At 41.3% G+C, this 22,143-nt stretch overlaps 2 protein-coding genes and 1 long non-coding RNA gene across 8 annotated transcripts in view; 2 read left to right on the forward strand and 1 right to left on the reverse strand.

The window, feature by feature from the left end:
• The window catches only part of LOC110191109 (uncharacterized), a 68,952-nt gene extending 53,633 nt beyond the window's left edge, over positions 1 to 15,319 (forward strand). For 2 of the 4 annotated variants that reach the window (XM_086839668.1, XM_086839669.1), the window contains 8 exons: positions 918 to 1,316; positions 1,423 to 1,707; positions 1,832 to 1,972; positions 2,037 to 2,183; positions 2,326 to 3,565; positions 9,374 to 10,053; positions 13,545 to 13,553; positions 13,608 to 15,319. In XM_086839668.1, the coding sequence (XP_086695794.1) occupies positions 918 to 1,316; positions 1,423 to 1,707; positions 1,832 to 1,972; positions 2,037 to 2,183; positions 2,326 to 3,565; positions 9,374 to 10,053; positions 13,545 to 13,553; positions 13,608 to 13,638 (2,932 nt within the window). In that variant the 3' untranslated portion in view covers positions 13,639 to 15,319. Of the gene's footprint in view, positions 1 to 917; positions 1,317 to 1,422; positions 1,708 to 1,831; positions 1,973 to 2,036; positions 2,184 to 2,325; positions 3,566 to 9,373; positions 10,054 to 13,544 lie in introns of all 4 variants that reach the window. The other 2 variants (XM_086839671.1, XM_086839670.1) reach the window with 2 other exon arrangements.
• On the reverse strand, positions 172 to 21,222 carry LOC147642648 (uncharacterized). Its single transcript, XR_015273185.1, has 2 exons — positions 21,089 to 21,222; positions 172 to 689 (listed from the first exon to the last, which is right to left on the reverse strand). It is a non-coding gene; the product is annotated as an uncharacterized LOC147642648 (long non-coding RNA).
• gskt (gasket) lies at positions 16,552 to 18,726 on the forward strand. 3 transcript variants are annotated; one of them, XM_020961336.2, is made up of 3 exons: positions 16,552 to 16,775; positions 16,843 to 18,543; positions 18,604 to 18,726. In XM_020961336.2, exon 2 carries the CDS (start codon positions 16,847 to 16,849, stop codon positions 18,440 to 18,442), a length of 1,596 nt encoding a protein of 531 aa, XP_020816995.2. In that variant the 5' UTR covers positions 16,552 to 16,775; positions 16,843 to 16,846; the 3' UTR covers positions 18,443 to 18,543; positions 18,604 to 18,726. The 3 variants fall into 3 exon arrangements, with proteins under 3 accessions (XP_020816995.2, XP_086695798.1, XP_020817002.2); XM_086839672.1 differs by lacking the exon at positions 16,552 to 16,775 and having other exon boundaries at positions 16,782 to 18,543; XM_020961343.2 differs by lacking the exons at positions 16,552 to 16,775; positions 18,604 to 18,726 and having other exon boundaries at positions 16,783 to 18,124; positions 18,183 to 18,571.
• Positions 21,223 to 22,143: the final 921 nt, after the last annotated feature.

Here is a 22,143-nt window from a genome sequence, read left to right on the forward strand (position 1 = left end):
ATATTCCTTACTAAGAGGAGTTATCCTTAACAATATTTCCAACAGGTTCTTAGGAATCATAATAAATGAATTTGTAATAGATATTTACTTAAGAAAAATAATTAAGGATAGCAGCAATTCAAATTCCTCTTTAAGATATTACACAGCTAACTAAATTAAATAGGAATTAAATACTTAGTAAATATTTAACCAAAGTATTCTTTTTATTGATAGTCACTAGTTACATTAGAGGGTCAAACTCCGATTAAAGTCCAATACGTTAACTATCTTGTTAATACCGGAAAGTCATAACAAGTTGATAAAAATTACGCGTGTGCCCTTTTATCAAAAGTTCTGAATTAAAGAATTTATAAAAAAGCATTCCCATCAACTGTTAAATAGTTTTCATATGTGGCCTTGTGAAGGTTAAGATAGAGTCAAATTGTCTACTAGATGTGATTCTATAAGACCTAGTAAACCCTATTAATTCTACATCCTCTTTTAAATGAAGAGTTTAAAGAGAGTGTTTATTGATTTAATTTTTAAAAATTATCTTATCGGTGGAAATTCCATTTTTTGATCAATTTAAAATTTCACAATTTAACTGCGTATCAAATTGAGTCATATATCTTATCAGTAAATATCTTGAGTGTTTGTGATATATGTCGAAATTTCCCAGAGTGCCATCAAAATTTGCATATTTGTGTTATCTGAAACGATATAAGATAACAAAGAATGTCAAGATGTCAAATTTTAAGACATATTAAAATACTTTTCATATATCTATATTCTTATCAGAAAAGATATTTGTTCTTGGGAATTCTCAAGGTTATTTAGCGTAGCAAATATATTCCAGTAAATTTATATAATTTAATATTTACCAATAATTACTGATTATTCTTGGAACTTATTTTGATATTTCCTCTTTAATTTCTAAGACACAAGCACCGTCATCGTCGCACCTCAGACAATGAAAGTGAACTCTCCAGGGGATCAGGTCGCTCGGGCAGATCAGGACGTTCGCATCATCGCAAACATCGTCGATCGAATAGGCATCGACGTGACTCCGCTGGAGGATCCGACCATGACAGTACCCGGGGACGGAGTTACTCCGGCCACCGCAGCTCCTCGAGGCGCAGCGGCAGTGCCGAGCTCATTGATTCCACATCCCAGTGGCGGGAAGTGCAACGTCGCCAGGCGGAGGCCAGCTTGGGTCAGAGCTCTGTCCAGCAGGCGGCAGTGTCCAAGAGCAGCATGGTGGCCCGAAGCCTGCACAGCAACGATAGCCACTCGGACACGCACTCGCATCACAAGTCGCGAAGGCATCGCAAGAATAAGTGAGTTTCGAAGGAATTCTTAAAAATTATCAATATATTATACCTATATTAAATAAACTATAATGTAAACTATAATTTAACTCTGTAAATAATCAAATTCAAACAGATCCCCATCGGAGTCTCGCAGTCGCATGTGGAATAGTGAGCTGGCCAAGCATCTGCAATTCGATTTGGTGGACACCGAGGGCATGTCGGAGCAGCAGCTGAGAGAGATTCCATACACGGTCGTAGAGACCACCTCGAAGCGTTCCAACTCCAACCTGAAGATCCACAAGAGCAACAGCAAGAGCAGTGTGGGGGCCAAGAGCACGGGCTCCGGCAATACCATCACCAATGGCAGTGGCTCTGGAAATACGGGACAAGCTAGGAATCGTGTGGATCGGATTAGAGGGTAAGCTTCTCTTTTTATATTGTTATTAAAACTAAATATTATTGCTTAAAAGCTTATAATGATAATTATAATGTAAGCAGCTTATTAAGCCTCGAAATATTATTTCTTGTTCGCATAATATTAGACTTTACTATCAAAGCTCGCATCCCCACGAAGGCAATGGAGGAGGCACAAGCAATGGAGGTCATGCTCCCAAAAATGGCTCTATACGATCTGCCAGCACAATATCATCCAGGGAGTGTGAACGGAATAATGGTTTAGTTAGGTAAATAAATATGGAAGAAGGTAATTTTTAAAGTTATTTACAGTAGAGAAATTCTTCCTTGTAGAATGATGTCCAGCATGAGCATGGGTGACTTTATCTCACCCACTGGCTCCAACCTGAGCCCTCTGGAAAATTCCGCCTTGAGAGTTTCCCATGAGCACACAGACTCTGGTCTGGGGGCCGATCAGGATTATGCTTACTCCTCGGAAAGGTAAGTTCAAACTACATTTTTATATAAAAACAAAAAAGGAAAATAACTTTTGGGATGACGAAGTTGATATACCGTTGCAGTTTCTCATTCATATTTTTAAATTATTTTCTCCTACTTTTGTTTACATTACTCGTCCTCACAGATCCAGTGACAGCACCCGCTATGGCACTAACAAATCATCGGGCGCCTCCAGCGGATCGCACCGCAAGTCAGTGGGCAGCGGCGGAGGCGGTAACGGAAGCGGCAACGGAAACGGAAACGGAAACGGCGGTGGCTACAACAGCCTCATGCAGCAGACCGTGAGTAACCAGCAGCAGCAGCAGCAGCGCTCGCTGTTCGCCCAGCAGCAGCAGCAGCGCCAGCAGCAGCAGCAGCAACAGAAGAGCCACTATAAATACGCCACCTCCTCGCCATCTACGTCCACGTCCACTAACCCCGCGGGCCTGGCGCCCGTGCACAATCCCCCCAGTGCCAACGCCAGTCCCAATCCCAACACTAGCGCTACTAATCCCCGCCTGCTCGCCTACACAACCTTCGAGAACAACCAGTACAAGTTCAGTCTGAACAACGCTCTGGCCAGGAGCTCGAAGGGCGTGATGGGTGGAGCCGGCGGCAGCAGCAGCAATCTCACCGGGAACATGGTAACAACTGGTGGTGGTGGTACAGCTCCCGGAACAGGTGGTGGTGCTTTCAGTCGTCAACGCAGCTTCGTGGAATGGCCCAGCAATCCGGCGTCGCCCTACTACTACCAGGGTCCCTCCACCCAGGTGGCGGGGGTCAAGAGGCGCGACGCCAAGTCGGATATCGGGGTGCCAACGCGGCGGCTCTCTGGCCAGAGTGTGACCAAGACGCAGTTGCTCTCGGGCGGTGGCAATGCCCAGCTGGCCAATGCCGGCTGCTATCCGTTGCACTATGCCAGCAGCAGTGTCTCGGGAGTGGGCTACAATCGTCAGCGAATGGGCGGGGCAGGTGCCATGCAACCCGCCAAGTCGGATCTCTTTCTGTCCTACATCCATGGCGGGGAGTACGAGCGACCGTACATCTACAACTACAAGATGCCCCAGATGCCGGGCAGCGGAGGAGGGGGTCTTGGTTCGGGAACGGGTTCCCCTAAGCATCCCACGGCCTATCACATCTCTGGCTCCCAGACCGCTGATCCGCCGCCACCGCCAGCACCGCTATATGGCGGCACGGCGCCCGCCAACGATGTCATGTACTATCAGTTCGACAAAGGAGCCGCCGCGCCATCTTCGTCCACGTCCGCCTCGGGATCGGCGCCCGCGCCCATTGTCCAGCAGCCGCGTCAGTCGGGCGGTCCATTAGTGTATCTGCAGCATGGCCAGAATGCGTCCACGTCGAGTGTCAACGCGGTGCAGCAAACTGTGAGTACGACCCGCGGTCCGCATGTGAGGTGAAAACCTGTCGCATGTCTCAATGTCGGTGTCCTCCATGTCTCGATGTCTCGCTGGGTCCCAGCGATATCTCTAGTTGATGTGGCTGTGTCCCCCGTCTCCTTGGTTATTTCTATCTGCAACTTGTTTTCCCATTGTGTTTTCTGTGTGCCCGCATGTCTGCTACCAGTACCTGTATGTTGCTCCTGTGTTCGCTCCTTAATTGAATCCGTATTTCACGTACATATCACTATCGCCGCAGCAGAGCCAAACACTTAGCTCACTGTGCACACAAAGCGAACGGTTTCGCGTCCTGCATGCCGTATACTTAATTTTCCTACTCGTTTTTCTTTTTATCTGTTTTTTTTTCAGTTGTTTGTATTTCTAAAGATATGTAATGTATAAGTATGTGTTTGCCTTGTAATAAGTAACTAAAGCTTTTATGTTGATTATTTGGTAAGTCTTATTGTAAGCAAGGGGAAGGGAGTGGGTCAACAGTGATGAATAGAGGAAATTATATATGAAATGGTACAGAAAAATTGCAAAGGGAACATATTTAAAACATAAATAAAAATTTAGTTTTTACTTAAGAATCACTTATGATATTATTATCTTCGAAACTTTAATAGTCTTTATATAAAGTCCATAACATATGTCTTAAATATAAAGTCAGCTCTAAGTCTTGTCTGTATTCTTTAGAAAGATGTTCATCTTGATTTTTAAAATAGCTAAAACAAGTCTGAATTCTTACTCTCTATATTAACTCTTAACTAAAATCTATCTTGAGAAAAAAGGACAAACTAAAAGCACTGTCAGCCACTGTCTAGTGTCCTCATACAATCCAAAATCCTTATCTCACACACTCCCTCTCAAGAGGTCTTCTGAGTGTGTGTTTTATTTTTTTGGCTTATCAAAAGGCTACGTCTCGGTCTGCACAGACGAACGTAAAGTTGCCGCTATCTCAGTTGCGGGTTACTGGGAAATTTAATTAACTAAAATTTAAGGCGTGGAAAAGCCACTCAAGGAAGTCTCTCTAGCATGGATTCCCATGGAATAGTTGAACGAATCTTTGGCAATAAACATATTCCCATATCCCAGAACTTTGCCAAAACTCAAAAGTATGCTATGCTAGAGTTCTCGAGTGCAAAAGTTTGCCCAATTTCACGCATGCCTAATTAACAACTGAAATATTCCAACTAATTTCTGTTTGGAGCGCAAATAAATTACCCAAAAATAAAAGGCCATAAAGACCCAGTTCAAGACAAAGGCATAAGGCTAGCGAGCAGTGATGGGGGGCGGCAATAAAAGAGAATAAATAATAAGCAACTATTTGCGCTACATTATCCAAGTTTATATAACAGACAGGACCAGGACCAGGACGAGGATGTGGACAAAGACCTCGTCCCTCCTCTAGGGCAGCCCAAGCAAATAATTTCAACTAAAGTTGATGGCACGAATTTCGCCGCTACCAAAGCACAAATACTTACAATTCTAAAATAAATTCTGTGCCAGCTTCCATCCTGGGTCACACACACATGTGTGCGTGTGTGTGTGTTTTTGTGCGAAAATACTTACACCACACGCATGTGTGTGAGTGGCCCAAATGGCCCCGGGAGCCAGCCAGAGAGTACATAGAAACATTTTCGAAATGTTTGGCATAATTTTGCTATAAAATAAATTTTGCAAAATTGTTTTTCCTAAGCCGGGAAGCAGCTTAGCGAGGAGCGAGGGCCAAGACAACGACAAGGACAACGACAGCCTCGGCTTCGGCTACGGCAACAACTTTAGCAGAAATGGCACCAAAAGCAACGACATCAGCAAGGACATCAAATAAAACAAGCAAATCAAAAATTATGACAGCACAGCAAGGGGGCGAGGCGCAGAGCAAGCCAAAGGAACATGCCGAACACGGCATCCTGGGACAGGCAATAGTTACACTCAAAAAAAGAGAAAGTCTTAGAGATTCTCTAGTTCATTCAGTTCTTAACTATTTCCTCAGAGAATATATGAGCTTACGACATTGAAAAATTAATTACAAATTTTATATATAGTTTACAAAAATGTTTCAAGAATTAAAAACATAGTAAAGTCAAAATCATTTACCAAATAGTTTTTCAAACAATTAACGCAAATCTCTAGTTTACCTTGGGTATCTGTTAATCTTAATAAAGCCTTTAAGCTCTCACTAACAAACCGCAACTTGAAATTTAACCATTTTCTCCGAGTGCATGGGAATATGGGATCGGGGACACCATCTTGGCCAGGCCAAAGTGGCAAAGTGCGCAGCCAGCGGGCAAGAGACAAACGCCAATGCTGACAACCCCTCAAACGGTGGGAGGGAGGTCCTTGGGTGTGGCATGTCCTCGGTTGCCCCCCCAAAAAGCAGTTAAGTCAATAAATTTACTGATTTAATGTGGCAAAAGTTTCGATTGTTGTTGTCTCTGCTGCCATTTGTGCTCTGTGTGTTGTTTCAAGGGTTAGCACTGCCCGGCGGCGGACAAGGACTCCCCCACAGACGAGTAGGTCCAGTGACAGGGTTCGTCCTCGTGTAAAACGCCTGCAGTTGTTATTATATCCATTGTCCTTCCGTTTGTTTTGTGTTATTGTCGCCTGGGGGGAACACACACACACATCACACTTGGCCAAATCCTAACAAATGCTAGATTAACACAATTGGTAAGCAATAAAGGCAACAAACTTATTGGGCTTTAAGCGATGTACTTATTGGCAGCAGCACAAGACACATTGAGTAAGCTGTTGGAAAATTCGCAAAAGAGCATTTCAATTTAAGGAATTATTCAGCTTATTGCTGAAAACCCCTTCATATTAACAAATTTCCCATTGAATTGGCATTAAAGGTTTAAGGGCTTGCCATAATATTATGATAGCCTTGGTCAACACCATGCAATTTTAAATTTAGAAAACAATGCCCCGCGTAAACAATGACCGCAGCAGAATATTCCATAACTCGGAAAAAATATATAGCAAAGGTCATAAAAAATGCGAAATTGCCAATTGATTTATTGGCATAAAAAAAAAAAAAGAAAACACATTTTTCCGCCATCAAATAGTGCGGAAAATGTAAAAAGCGGTTAACAAAGGGTGAACTTTAAACAAATACTCTTTTATTTGCGCTGCATCCGTGTATGATTTAATTATTCATCATGTCGACAATTGAAAAGTACTAGACTAGAGTGGAAGGGGGCGGCGCCCCAACCACGCCCATTCTCGTCCTTTTTTTTACGACTCTAAACGCCCCTTTGTCTTTTGACCTGCGGGCGGCATATGTCGTTTTCCGCTATATTTTTATACATTTTTATTTAAAATGTTTTATGCATATCGGGGGGGCAGAGTGGAGAAATGGTGTGATATGGAAAATGGGGTGGAAAAAAGCATTGTCTGTTGAAAATAAAACTGAGATAACTAAACAGATCGCATGGTGGTGGTTAGGTTGCAGGGTAATAATTATCCTTGATGGTGACAGTCACTCGACGAGGTCCCTGACATTGGATGCCTGTCCTTTTTGCCTTGAACCCGCGTGTTAATCAACGGGGCGTTTGACACTGGGCCACATTTATGCCAGACAATTTGATGCATTAGCGTGTGTATGTGTGTGTATGTGTTAGCCATGGGCGTGTTTGCCCAATTAACACACACACAGATACAAATACAGCGGCGAAACAAGAGGCACGCCCATAAGCGGAGGGCGAAGAAAATTAATTAAATTCCTCTCTGGGTTCGACTAACGCTCGCCAAGTTTGTTTATGCAATCTTGTACGTGTTTCCATTAGGCTACAATTCAAAGTTCATTATTGAATGGAAATGGGCGTGCCTCTGGCCCCCACACAAGAGGCATAAAAGATAAACTTCTCTTTTACGGCAACAAATACGATTTTCAAGTTGAATGCAATTTTAATTAATAGAAAATCAAACAAACTTGTGAGGCCCAGACGGGACCAGATATATGTATGTATATTTGTATATATACAAAACAAACTTGTGTTCGGCAAACTTGTGCCATAGTTGGCTACAAAAAGCATAAGCCGCCAGCACACACAAAGGCCTTGAGCTTAAGTGAGTGAAGTATGCCGTCGACTACCGGAGTCTGCTTCGAGTGTGTTTGTGCACCTTTCTGATTTCATTTACAAATGAATCCCGCCACTGGCCGGCAGCCATCTTACCCCACTTCCGGTCCCCATCTTTGAGTCCTGAGTGTCTGTGTATGTGTGTGTGTTGACTTTTGGCAAGGAACTTGCCATCATAAAGGCATCAAATGTGCTACAAGCGAACGTGTCTTGGGCCAAATTGAATGAGCTTTTAAGTGTATTGAGATCGAGAGACAGAGCCAAGTTGTATTCAATGCGATTAGTTACCGCACATGTCTGCCACTTGAATGGCTTAATGTCTGGCTCAAATGCAAATCAAGATGTGCTTTTATTTATTAGAGATTTTTAAATGATTAAGGTTGGAGGAAATGGAGGGGATTACTCGGGGAAAAGGTTTTTGTAATGCTTAGAAAGCAAAATAGCTTAGTTTTTTTTAGATTTATATTTGCTAAAGGTAAAAGCAGGTATCAGAACTATATTTTTTGATGGATTCTTTTTATTTCTAAAGTTAAATAATAATTATTACTACGAGAAAATTAAAACTATTATGGTATCTAAAATAAATTCCCTATAAAACACTAGTAAAATCAGTACAAAGCAATTTAAAAAGTAATAATCCAGTAATTTAACTAGAAACCTGTTCAACTGATTACAACAAATTATAAAAATATTATTCCAATTATTGTTTTGAAGAGCTTAAAACATATATGTATAAAATACTGCAGTAGTTCTTGAACCACTCCAAACTTTAAAAACGCACTTTTTGAGTAGTTTATGAATCAAATTCCAAATGAGAAAACTAGTTGTTTTACCAACAACTTGAACTGGGGGAATTTAAAGGGGGAGCAAGCCAAGTTAACTAACCCAGGGAGTAACAGGGGAAAACGCTGGCAACTGTGCAATCAGCAGGAGACCGCAGGGCTTATGGGAAGGGGGGAACCCACCTATAACCCTCCCTGGGTCTATAACCCACCCAGAGTACCCATAACCCACCCTGGATCCCCTTAACCCACCTGTGCACGCGGTTTGATTCCGCTGGTCAGCTGTTTGGCCGCCGGACATGGTGAGCGCAATCAGGCGGACTTTTGTTACCATTACCATTAGTATTGGTATTCGGAATTGTTGATTCTGGTCATTGCTATTGTTTTTGTTGTTATTTCTCCCTCTGCCTTTCACTGTATGTAATTAAAATTGTGCAGCGCGAAATTTTTGCCCCGTGGCAGCAATGATAAATTCATACACTCATACAGCCCGTCCCCAAACTCTATTGCCATTTGTGTAAATTAATTAAAATACCATCGAAGCATATTTGGTTGATTTTGTCAATATTTTGCCAAATTGTAATATTATTTACATACTGAAATTGTGGATAAACAGCATGACATTCGTATGTATCGCATGTATCTGAATGCCTAATTCGCAGTTGTTTGTGTTATGTACCTTATACATTTGTTATGTTAAATTAGTAATAATAATATTGTGATAAACAACTAGATACATAAGTGCATGCCCGATTGTGCTAAAATTAATAAGCAATAGTGTCTGATTAGAGACCCCCCCTCCTACCGCCTGCAAGAAAGCTAAACCTTGTTTGTATTTTCAAACCACTCCAAAAACCGTACCAACCCCCCGTTACCGATACCGATACTGAATCCCTAAACCCCCGAACCGAAATCGAAATTGGATGGAACAGACGGCGCACTCGTCATCGCACTCCTGCAGTGAGGAGGACGAGGCCATGCTGGTCCTGGAGGCCATGCAACAGGATGCCGCCCAGATGACCAACGACGAGACCGAAGACACCGAAGACGATGAGGCGGCCGAGGCTGAGGATATGTTCGATGCAGATGCACCACTGATGTCGCCCACCGGAAGTCACAATAGCACCAACAACAACAACAACAACAGCAGCATCAGCAACTGTATCAACAACAACAATAGTCGGCAGTCGACTTCGACAACGGGCAATATTAATTTCGATAATTGCAATGCGAATGTCTACGGCGGTCAACAGATGGCGAAACAACTGGGGCCAATTACCTCGGCCGGCCAAACGTTAAATTGTCCCAATGCCAACCCGCATCCGCATCAGAATCCAAATACCAGTAGCCACCACACCACCAATAGTCACTCCAATAGCCAAACAAAAGCCATAGCCACCTCCAATGCGAATGCGAATGAACACCCCACAACCCCCACAACCGCAGCAGCTGCAGCAGCAGGTACTGCATCTGCATCTGCATCTGCATCTGCAGCAACAGCAACTGGCACCGCAGCAGTAGCAGCAGCAACGAACTCCAATCTGCAACAAAATCAAAACATTTCCTCCAGCTTAGAGATAATCCTATCGCCAATTATCCAAAGTAGTCGACGGTAAGTTTTATATTTTCAGTTTGTTTTTCGGTTCCGTTTGTTCGAGTACCGCTTGAAAAGTAGGTACAACTGTGCTACATGTTTCCGTTTCCGTTTCAGTTGCAAGTTACTTGTTACTTGTTACTGTTTTCTGTTCTACGTTTTTCTTTTTTGTAGCTAACAAAGAAATAATACCGATACCGATACAAGCTTTGACCTGCATGATAGTAAGGAATAAACAACAGAAGTGACTTTGTCCCCCTTTAGTTGGAAATTGCAATTTTTTCCGTTCCCAGTTTGAATTCAAGTCGAGCCTCAATGGCATATTGTGTGTGTGAGTGTATCCGCCTTTGTTCTGGATAATGTTGAAGTTTTATCTTTGAGATGTTACATTAGACCCAGATTGAAAAGTTAAGAGGAGATGGACAATACAGCCTTTGTTTTAAAGCCTTTTTGAGCCTGTTGAAATCCTGTCATGAAGAACATTAAAATGTATTCCAATAGTAGTGGTTTATCTTAGATAAAATAGTACTTAATAGTACTTCATTTATTATGATAAAGAATAAATATTCCTATGAAATTTTATAAATTATTATTTAAGAGATAACATAAAAAAATTCAATTCCAATTAAATTAAGTCCTTAGCAAGTGATTATGACCCGGATATACCTTTTGTCTTTGTGACCCCATTATCCCCGTGGAACATTAAATTTTATTGAACATCTCGGGAAATTTAAAAAAATCCACCCTCAATCCAAGACGATAGAGGGGAATACCCGGAATATCTCCTTTAAGTGTGCGAAAACAAAACGGAACAAAAACATTATAAATTATGTATTAATGTGCCCGTTAGGCCTACGCAACGCGGGTAAGGCAACGCCCCCGTTGGGCTTTTGGCCTCCTCACCCAACCAGTCAGCCAGCCAGCCAGCCAGCCAGCCAGCTGCCAATTTTCAATTGCCTTTAGGGTTCGGAGGGGCGAGAACGATAACAATCGAGTGAAGGAAGCTCGAACAATGACTGGGTCTGCTCTCTGGCAAACATTCATTTTCATTTCAATTTCACTTGCTTCTTGCTTTCGTTCTGGATTTACATTTGATTTGACTGCGCTGCTGCGTGAGCCGTTTGTTTTGCTTTTCCCTCCGATTTCCCGATTTTCCTTCTACCAATGCCATCGTCGTAGTCGTCGTCTTCGACGTTTTTACGCTTGGCAAGGCAACAAAAACGCACAAATATTTATGTAAGCCCACCCAGTAGAGATGGTCGGGGGTGAATTTCACCAGGAAATTCGACAGCCTATTTACAAATGAATAGGTTAATGTCATTTGGGGCGGATTCTGCTCTGTTGTTGCTCGTTGTTTACGAGCAAAACTTGGTTCAAATTGACTTTAAACATGTCAATTTAATTCGGGGTCTGCCATGAAGCAGTCAGAAATGTCCGTTGGATCTCTCTGTTTGCCTCATTAACGCATGCCCTAAAAAGTATGCTATGGCGTTGAAAAATATTACTCATACGCCGCATTGCACGCAGCCATTGAAGCAACAAAATGACAATTTCACAACAAATTAACTACCCAGCCAGGCGAGCAGACAGACCAACATTTGCACCATATACATAAATATATATATATATATATATACATACGAAATGTGTGTGATAACCCGGCAGGAGGCGAGTTGGGAATTGCAAGTAAATGACCTTCAAACTCGATAAGCGAAAACAAAACAAGCGAAAGTGCTAAAAATATACATAATTTTCAGCACACGAAGACAAAAGGCCTACCAACAAACCCACACACACATAAGGGAAAATATGATAGGACACAAAACACACCCACACACATACTCTTACACACAGAAACATTAAAATATACGAGGCTAGGAAAAAGCGAGCCGGGTAAATGATACTTCTGCCGGCTCGATGCCTCCTCCGACCCGCACATAAATACAAATTTCAACAAAACAACAGGCCACAAAACAAAAATAAACCCACAACAAAAAAAAATAAGCGATGAAAGCAAAAAGGCGCAATGTTGGCAACAAACGACATCCACAGAAAGGAAAAAATACAACCAGGCTAGGCAAACATTTCATATCGTAGAAATACTTTGGAGCCAAATAAACAAAATTTTGTAGAAGCGAACACAACAAAAAAATATCAAACAGTTGAAAGGGAAAATGGTAGCCTCTGGGGGATTTCAGACCTTTGGTTACTCTTTACTTTAATTAACTTGAATATGTTGGACAACACAAAAATGTGGGAAAGTTTCTCAAAGGAATTGAGTTAATAAAGAATAAAAAATAAAGAATAAAGAGAGTTCCCCTTTTATTTAGAAATCTTAAGAAAATTCCTAAAGAACTTAACTTTTCTCTTAATTGTACAGACTCTTGACATAAGTCTAGTTCAAAAATTTGCCAGAATATTAACTAAAATATAAAAATAAAAGCTTAGAAAATATTGTAAATTAATGCTAATAAATGTATATTTCTTGAAATTTTTACCTAAAACTTTCTTCAAGGGTACCTATATCCCCATCGAAATAAGATGTATATACAACTCTATCTCTGACTAGGGTATTCCCACAATGGGTCGACCTTGGCACAACAAACGACAGCTCTTGTTTTTCCGTCCCCGATATAGCCCTCTTCCCTTTCCACTTCGAAAACCCCTTAACCCCTGGCTTTCGGCCATTTGGAGCCCATCGCGACTTGTGGCTGTGGGTTTTCCAACACGCCATCGAGGAAACCGGCGGCAACAACAAAGGCGAAATGGCAAAAACTTTACGCATTTTTGTCACAGAAAGAAAATAGAAAACGGGTGGGGAGAAACAAAAAAAAGGGAAAACCGGGAGCAGGGAAAAGTGCTGAAAATGTTGAAAGTGCCCGAGTGGCAATCGTAAATTTGACGCACATTTTTTCCGGAGGGGGAGAGAGATAAGCTTATGAATGGCTATATAAAAACTCAACCCCCCAACCCAGTGTTCATTTTGCATTTCTTTTTGGTTTATGATTAAATTAAGTAATTATTTGTGCTACGGCGCCAACTGGAATGATAAAAAGTATTCAATTTGTGGCAGCCGGAGGCGATAAAGCTGGATTAACTGCGGCCATAAACTGTGGCGAGCGGCACTTAAACTATACTTTTGTTGTACATTTATTTTATTTCGAATTGAAAAGCACAATATAACGTATACGCACCGTAGTCGCTAGAGCAAACTAACAAGCCCCGACTCATACTTACATAACACACTCACCACACCACACACACTTAACACGCACAACGCACACTCACCCAGGCAATGGAAAACCTAAATGCGAAAATCGAATCAACAACATGGCAACTTTTTCTAACATATGCAAATATTTTCTCTCTCTCTCTTTCTTCTCTTCTCTCCCTTTTCTCCACTGCCAACCGCATTTCTTTTCATGGAACTGCAACGAACTACTGCAAATACTGCAACTGCAACTGCAATTGCAACTGCCACTGCAAAACAACAACAATGCGAACTGCAGAGCGCAATTGTAAGCGAAATGAGCACAGAATTGTGAGAATTAGCTAAATTTAATTTGCAATAGCCAAAGCCCCCCGACCACGCCCATGCAGTAACAGCTGGCGGCACAGGCTGTCCCTCCAACCCGCCACCCACAGCCTTCTGCAAACTTTGGCTGCAGCAGCAGCAACAGCAACAGCAGCAGCAGCAGCAACACTCGCAGCAGCAACAGCAGCTCTACGAACAAGAGCAGGCTTGGCTCTAGAAAAGAATAAACAACATGTAAGTGGAAAGTTAAATGGAAACTACATGCGGGCCCTTGCGCAAAAGTATGCTATGGAAAGCAGCAGCAGCCACACACACACACAAACCAGAAACATCAACAAGCAGGAGCTGAGCAACAATAAACAACATTTAAAAGCCGGCGGGGCCAAAGTTGAGCTAAAAGTTTCGCATTGCGTTGCGGGTTTGCAAATTAAATGCACATTATGCCAACATGTAAATAGATAATGTAGCGAGTCTCTCTCACTGTGTATATATATATACTTTAGTTCCCGGATATTTTTCGAGTTCGAGTTCGAGTTCTAGAAACTTAATCAGCTCAGCAAAAAAAAAAGGAACAGAAACGAAAAGTTAGCTTAAGACGCGAATAATCAAAAGCCAAAAAAGCAAATGTATCTCACAGATAAACAACAGCAATTGGGGGCCGGGCCCCGGCTTTTGGACGGAGCATAAAAGCAAAAATAAATTGTGCGTTAATGATAAGCGGCGCACATTTCAGCGGCATAAAATTTATTAAAATATGCGCACAAGCCAGACACACTGCCGTGGAAGCGAAGACTTTGGCCCGGCCTGCCCCAAAAAGTAGGCAGCACAAACATATTTATGCTCGCCAGGCACACGCACACACACACACAAGGACACGCGCAGATACACAGATACAAGGAAATCGTTAGCGATAAATATAAAATTTTATTGTTGTGCTTGTATCCTCCCATCATGTGTGTGTGTGTGTGTGTGTGGGCCTGGAAGTAAATTAAATATACGTTTTTATTAACTACTAAGAACCAATTTGATACGCATTTAAATAATGCCTCTTACACAAGAGCACACAGAATTATGTAAAATTAAATTTTACTGCCAGAAGCAGCAGCAGTAGCAGCAGCAGCAACGAGAAAAGCCAAATAAATGTAATAGCCTATGTATGTAATTTAAATAAAATATACTCTAATATGCAAACACTATTTGTCTGTAGCCCCGAAAACTACTTACTTATGCCAACAACGTCCAACAATTTCAATAATATTTGTGTAAGCCTAGTTAAACAGCCACGCAAGCGGAAAACCTTTGACCATATACATATATAGATATATATATTTTAAGCCCTATTTAGCTTAGTTTAATCATTTGCAAGTATTTAAAGTCCGTCCGTTTGTGGTCCCTTTCCTTCTGAATTATGTAAATATCGAATTACCGGAGTATGTCCCCCCTCACTTGCTCTCTTTTAGCGACTTCAATCATAGTCAAAGGAAATATAATATTACTCAACGATTTTGTGTGTGAAATGAATATGGGAATGCATATGAAATATTATCGATTAAAAAAACAATTATACAATCTAATGCATATTGGTGTAAACGAAAAAGGGGAAACCTAAATATATACGATTAATGTCTCTAACAAGATTTTACAATGAGTGTGTCTCTTTTATATAAATATATAAATATATATCTAATATATACAATAAACTTACAAATAATATAAAAAAAATAAACAGCAAGCGACATTTTATACAAAGCAAAGCATTTTTATTCCATTTCACTTGGCTATCTAAAGTGGGGTCGCCGCTATCAGGGGCCAAATAAGAAGGAATGCCACCCTCCGGGCCACTTGAGCCGCAGCGAAACAGTAAAAAGCATAACAGCAGCAGCCAAGTTCCCGCCAGATAAGCCAGCCCCTGGACAGGATGGCCAAGTCAGCGTTCGGGCCAAGTTAAGTCAAGTTGGGGCGATAAGCAACCCAGATGCCAAAAGACAAAGGCGCGCAACTTTCAAGGCGGCGAGTCTTACGACAATGCCAGGGGTTCTGGGTTCGGGTTCGGGTTCGGGGTCCGAGAAATTAGCCAAGTTACTTGGCAGCACAAAGGAATGTCCCTCACGAATTATGAATGGCCTTGCCTTTCATAAGCTCAGCTCAAGTGGCCCGGCCAACAAAGAGGGCCAAAAGCAATCTCAAGCAACTCAACTAAGGAATCAGTTTCCACTACAGAGAATAAACTGAGAACTACAACGGGTCCTTATGAATTATGAGTGTGCCAGCTATTAAATACCAAGTTTCCGTTTTTGACAGCACAACACAAGTAAGTACTGTAAGTATCAGATTGCTATAGCTATATCTTGCAGACTTTATTTCTAAACAAATACAAATAAGTTACTTTGGGTAAGTTTTTAATTTAAGTTTTCATTGGTACTTGCAAAGCTCAATGAAGAGTTTAATTTATGATGACTAAGCTTTTAATTCTTTGTTTACAAATATGGTTTGCATAAGAAAAATGCATATTCTCTCTAGTTTGTTATTATTGAGGATCAGATATCCAGCTTATATTTATTCTCAAAACATTTTCATGTGTCTTTTGATTATTGATAACATAAACTCAATATAGCCCAATGTTTATATGAATGCAAGCATTTATTTAATAGAGATGCAAAGTCTGAGAAGTAGTTTTTTTAGTTCCTAGTTTTTCATTTATAAGCTAATTAGATTAAAAATATATATTATATGAATGCTCTCTCAAACTAAGAATTTTCTCCTGCCGCAATAAATTGAAAAATATATCTGCAGCCTCAACTAAATTTGACTTTGACCAGCTAGCTTCATTAAACTTAACCTATTATATTTCCATTTCCGCTTGGCGTTGCCACCTAACTTAAGCACAGTAATGCTACGGTTGTGATCGTTCCTCCTTAGCAGTGCTGCGTATCTCACTTATCGATTACACTATCGATAGCATAAGCTTTACCACCTCGCGACAAAAGTAAACAATACTCGTAAGCAAAAGTTTAAGCTAAGTCGTAACACATTTAAGATTTAAAGAAAGAAATATAATGAGTTTCCTTTAATAAAAATGAGTCCTGCCTTGTTGCATCACATTAATTACATTCGCGTTTAATGTTAATGTCCATTAAGGCTGACACGAAAACGTGCTTTCAATAAAAGGAGCACAAAGACGACGCTGATCTTAGTCTGGCCTGGTGTAAGACTTCAAGCTCAAAATTTTATAATAACAAAAATTGTTTACACTTGAATTCGTCGGCGCACAGTTTTATGTATAAAGAGCACCGAGAAGCAGCCCATAAACACACTCAACCAAGGATCCAAGGAAGCGCCGGGGCGAAGATGGCTTCCCAGGGCAAGAGCAATGGCCTGGCCAACAAGGTCACCACGGTGATAGCCACCAATGCGTACGGGCCGGATGTGATGACCGAGATCAGCTACACGGACGCCAAGGTCGTTGGCAACGGCAGCTTTGGCGTGGTCTTCCAGGCCAAGATGGTGCCCACCAATGAGGCGGTGGCCATCAAGAAGGTTCTACAAGATCGGCGCTTCAAGAACCGCGAACTGCAGATAATGCGAAAGCTGCGCCACGACAATATCGTCACCCTAAGATACTTCTTCTTTTCCAGCGGCGAGAAGCGGGATGAGGTCTACCTAAACCTGGTCATGGAATTCATGCCGGAGACGCTGTACAAGGTGGAGCGGCAGTACGCCCGGGTCAAGCAGACGCTCCCGGTTAACTACGTCCGGCTGTACATCTATCAACTGCTTCGGAGCATGGCCTATCTGCACAGCATGGGCTACTGCCACCGGGACATCAAGCCACAGAACATGCTCCTGGACTCGGAAACGGGTGTGCTCAAGCTATGCGACTTCGGCAGTGCCAAGCAGCTGATCGTTGGGGAGCCCAATGTATCCTACATTTGCTCCAGATACTACCGCGCCCCGGAGCTCATCTTTGGGGCCACCGAGTACAGCACTAAGATCGACATGTGGAGCGCCGGCTGCGTCATGGCTGAGCTGCTGCTCGGGCAGCTTCTCTTTCCGGGTGACTCGGGCGTAGATCAAATCGTTGAGATCGTCAAGGTGATGGGTACGCCAACCTCGGAGCAGCTACGGGACATGAATCCGCAGTACAAGCAGTTCAAGCTGCCGCAGCTGAAGCCACATCCCTGGTCCAAGGTTTTCCGGATCCGTACACCGACAGAGGCCATCGATCTAGTGTCCAAGATGCTCATCTACTCGCCCAATGCCCGGGTCACGCCGCTAATGGGGTGTGCGCATCCCTTCTTCGACGACCTTCGTCTCGATCCGCAACAGCAGCTGCCGAATGGTCGTCCGCTTCCGCCGCTGTTTAATTTCACAGAATATGAGAGAACGATTGAACCAGACGCCATGCCGCTCCTTCAGCCACGTACTATGTCGGCCTCAACCTCAGCCAGGGAACAGAACTCACACCACAGCAGTCGGAATCGCAACGCCGCCGGGGAGGAGAATGCAGTACAGTCCAAGCAGCCGGCCACAGAACGTGCAAAGACCCCGGAAGCGGTAAGCAAGAGATTCACTGTACTGTCGGAGGCACCGCTAGCCCTGATCCATCGCCAAGATCTAGGCAATGGCGACCATATGGCGGTGGGCACTGTGCCATTGGAAACCTTTCACCTGGCAGAGACGCAATCCCCGGAATGCGAGGATGCGGACGCCAGTGCCGAAGAGAATCTGGATGAGGATGCGGCGGATGAGCATGACACTGATGACGAAGACGATGACGGGCAGTTCAATAGCGCCGACAGCAACACCATTAGCGATGACATGGACGAAGCCTCGGATGACGACGACCTTGATGATGAGGAGGACGGCGATTAGCAGCGCTCAAGCGTTTCGCTTTTCAATGAGGTTTCTTTATAACCAAGTAATATTCATTAAATCAACAAAATTCCAATTGAAGTAATTAAAAAATAAAAATGGTACGTCATTTTAAGATTCTCATAATAATAATTACATTTTGATTTTGTGTCTTTGCCAAGGTGGAACATTTAAAAAAATATATATTCTTGAAGATGTGTAAAGCCAGAGAAAGAGAAAGTGACCTAAACATTTGGGGAATTTGATCGATTTTTTTGAATAAATGTATTTTTTAAGTGTGCATATTTATAATTTTTTTTTTTTTATGTTAAAGTATCGATATTGAACTGTATGTTGGAACTTAACTGTATAGTATTAAGATACCAACCAAGTGCCATTGTGAGCCGCACACTTAAATTAAAATATCTGAATAATATAATTTGATTTTTTATTATAAAGATAAATAAATTCAAGTTCGTTTAGTTAGTTTTTTTAAGCCATTATTACCGAATTCAGAACATATATTTATAAAATAGCAGCTAGACCTAAGTAACTTTGGAAATCGAAAATCTTAAGGGATTTCTAATCATACTAAATCTTTTTTAAAAACCAAGACTATACCTAAACAATTCCCAAGAAAGATTTGTGTGAAACATTTCTGTAAATGAGCCTGTTTCTGATAAGTTCCCAGATAAAGACCATCAAGAAGTGGAAGACTGTAATTCACGACATTCAAAACCGCCGTCAAGCTGAGTCCTAGCCCGCACATGGAACTCGCAAATGGACATTCGAAATGAGGGCCTAAAAATATACTTAATTATTTAAATGCCAAAACACACACACAAACAAAAACTAGGGGCGGCGCCTTGTCGCGGTCGTCCTTGTTGAGTTCGTCCCGAATATAAATTTCCGCGCTTTATGGCTGTTCAAATACTGGAATGTAGAGACCCCGAAAAACAGGAGTCCGGCACGCACACATGTCCTGGCCGTAGGCGAGTCACATTTCCTGCCTTCGTCCAGAGTCCTTTCTATCCCTCTCTGTGTGTGTGTGTGTGTGTTTGTTAATGTGGTAAAATGAATTTTCAGTTTCATTAGTTAAATTGAATAATGGAAAACTTTGTTCGCCGCATTTGACTCACTGCTGTTGTTTTTGTTGCTGTTGCCTTGTCTGGCCTGGAAGCGAAAGTTACACTTCCGTTGGCAGCACACGCACACACAGACACCAACAAAAGCCAGGACACTAACTCACTTCGCCACACACACACACACAAGCAGAGGGAGCAGGAGAGCCGGGCAATAAAGCAAATTTATGCAAACGATAAATTTCGTGCGAGGCAAAATGTTTGTTTTGTTTCGTTTTCGCCAGTTCGGTGTGACGTCAAGGGGGAAATACCGGCTGAAATATCCTGGCAGCAAGTGTAGTTAGTGCCTCCTAAGTAGCAGTTACCAATTACTCTCCGCTCCTAAACGCTACAACAGAGGCAGAGAGCTGTTTGTAAAGTTTCAAACTAAAAGCACGAAAATAGTGGAATTTAATCAGATTTTGTTTGTAGTAATACCTGAATTATATATATATATAATATTGAAGTTTAAATTAAACAAAGGGTAATCCAAAAATGGCGAAAGTTTACAAATAAACGAAAATTGAATGTGGTTTGTTTTGTTAAATTTATTTGAATAGAATAGGATTAAATACCTTTAAATTGAATTTGAATTGGTAATGAAAGACAGAAACCTGTGTATTTGATATTTAATATAATAAAGAGGTTTATAAATATAAATAAAATATATTGAGCAAAATCAAAATAAACACAAAGCAAGAATATATTTAGAAACTGAAAAATTATTTAAGCACCTGAAAACTGAATTGAAATTGGAACATATACATATATATTGTAATTTAATATTATCTTTTGATTTTGATTACAAATAAGATAATAGATATAGAAATACATATGGCTTTTAGGAATCATAAGCTTTTGGTTAGCTGCAAGAAAGCTTAAAATATGTGTATTCTAATTTATATAAAATATATAATCATTTCTTGGGTAAATCAAAGTTTTTCAAATATCATAACTACGCTTAAAATGCATTATTTTTAATTCGGATACCAATCCTGTGCTAGATTTTGCAGGGCTAACAAAACTGTATAGAAAACTTTGAAATTTTAAAAAGTAACATTTTTGACAATTTTAACAATGAAACCCTTATAAAATTTTGAAAAAAAACAAATTTTAATTTATTATTCTGTCAGACATGGCTAGATCGACTTAGCTGTTGATGCTGACCAAGAATATATATGGTTTATAGGGTCGAAAATGACTCCTTCACTAAGTTGTAAGTTTTCGACTAAATTTACAATACCCTGCAAAGGTATAATGATATAGCAAAAGTTGGAACAAAAGTTAAGATCAGTTTTTAATCTATCGTAAGAAATCAATATTCGCGAATAATATATAATCAAGTTAGGCTGTGAACTCAGTATGTGTTTCTAGATATCTTTAATAAAAATTGCTGTGTCACTTTAACTTAAATTTACTAATGGCATCCATGGCAATAAGGCAATAATTAATTGCAAAATAAATTAATAGCTAGGCCTGATCCGTCGTATAGCATCTATATATGTATATGTACATACATAATATAATTGTCATTGGAATGACTTACCGAAGTTGGGGACACGTACTTCTTCCTGTTTATCCAGATGCATTCCATTGGCCACGTCATAGTTTTGGTGTCGCAGGGTAATCACAATCACTATCACCACAGATGTTATCACTGGAGAGACCACGGACAGACTGAGGCCGGCGGGCCTGCAGCACCTCTATTTATACTCCCCAGGCAAGAGAACAGAGATGTTAAGAGCGAGAGAGTAAGGGATCGCATTAGAGAAAGGCAGGGAGCGCTATAGAGAAAGAGGCCTATCTAGAGAGGCACAAAGAGCGTAAGGGGGAAAGAGTTACCTCTAGAGTTACAGAGAGCGGTAGGCATACTTTTAATGATCGTTCCTATGGAAGCTACCTATATGATATAGTCGTTCGATCCGGCCCGTTTTGACTTGCACATATACTAGTATGATTATAAGTAAGTATTTTTATTAAGATTAAGATAAACAAACAGGCAAGACTAGACTGTTGATGCTGATCAAGAATATATGTATGTATATGCATATATTCATAAATAATTTGGTCGGAATTACCTTCTTTAGCGGCAAGGGTGTATAAAGCTTTATATATTTTTATGTAAAATAAATACAAGTTGTCAATATCAAAATTAACTCAAAGAGGAAACTATTTTTACTTACATTTAATACATTTAATTTTATGAAAACACCACGAAACTTTCTACTTTCATTTACTTTTAGTTTCCGTTATCCTCGATGCTCACAGGATATGCAAAGTTTAAACTGTACTTTCATTAAGCGAGAAGTCAAGCGCACACACACGCCCCCTGAATGCTGACTACTGACTACTGAATACGGGATACTGAAAATCTTTCGCAACAACGATTGCTCCTCAACACTAGCAACTAACCGCAGGACCACACGGCTGCGGGAATACGGCGGATTGGATGGGCAAGGACGAGCAGGAGGAGCAGACACTCCGGCACGGCTGAGTAATAAACACGCCGATGACTATTTACAAAGTGTTAGCTGACGACGGTGTTTGTGCGGGTGTTTTGCTCGGGTGTCTGCTGCTAAACCTTTGACTCAAGTGAGATTA

Source organism: Drosophila serrata, unplaced genomic scaffold (genome assembly GCF_035046125.1).
Source record: "Drosophila serrata isolate PLE 108 unplaced genomic scaffold, ASM3504612v1 contig_376, whole genome shotgun sequence".
In the NCBI taxonomy this organism is placed as follows: domain Eukaryota; kingdom Metazoa; phylum Arthropoda; class Insecta; order Diptera; family Drosophilidae; genus Drosophila; species Drosophila serrata.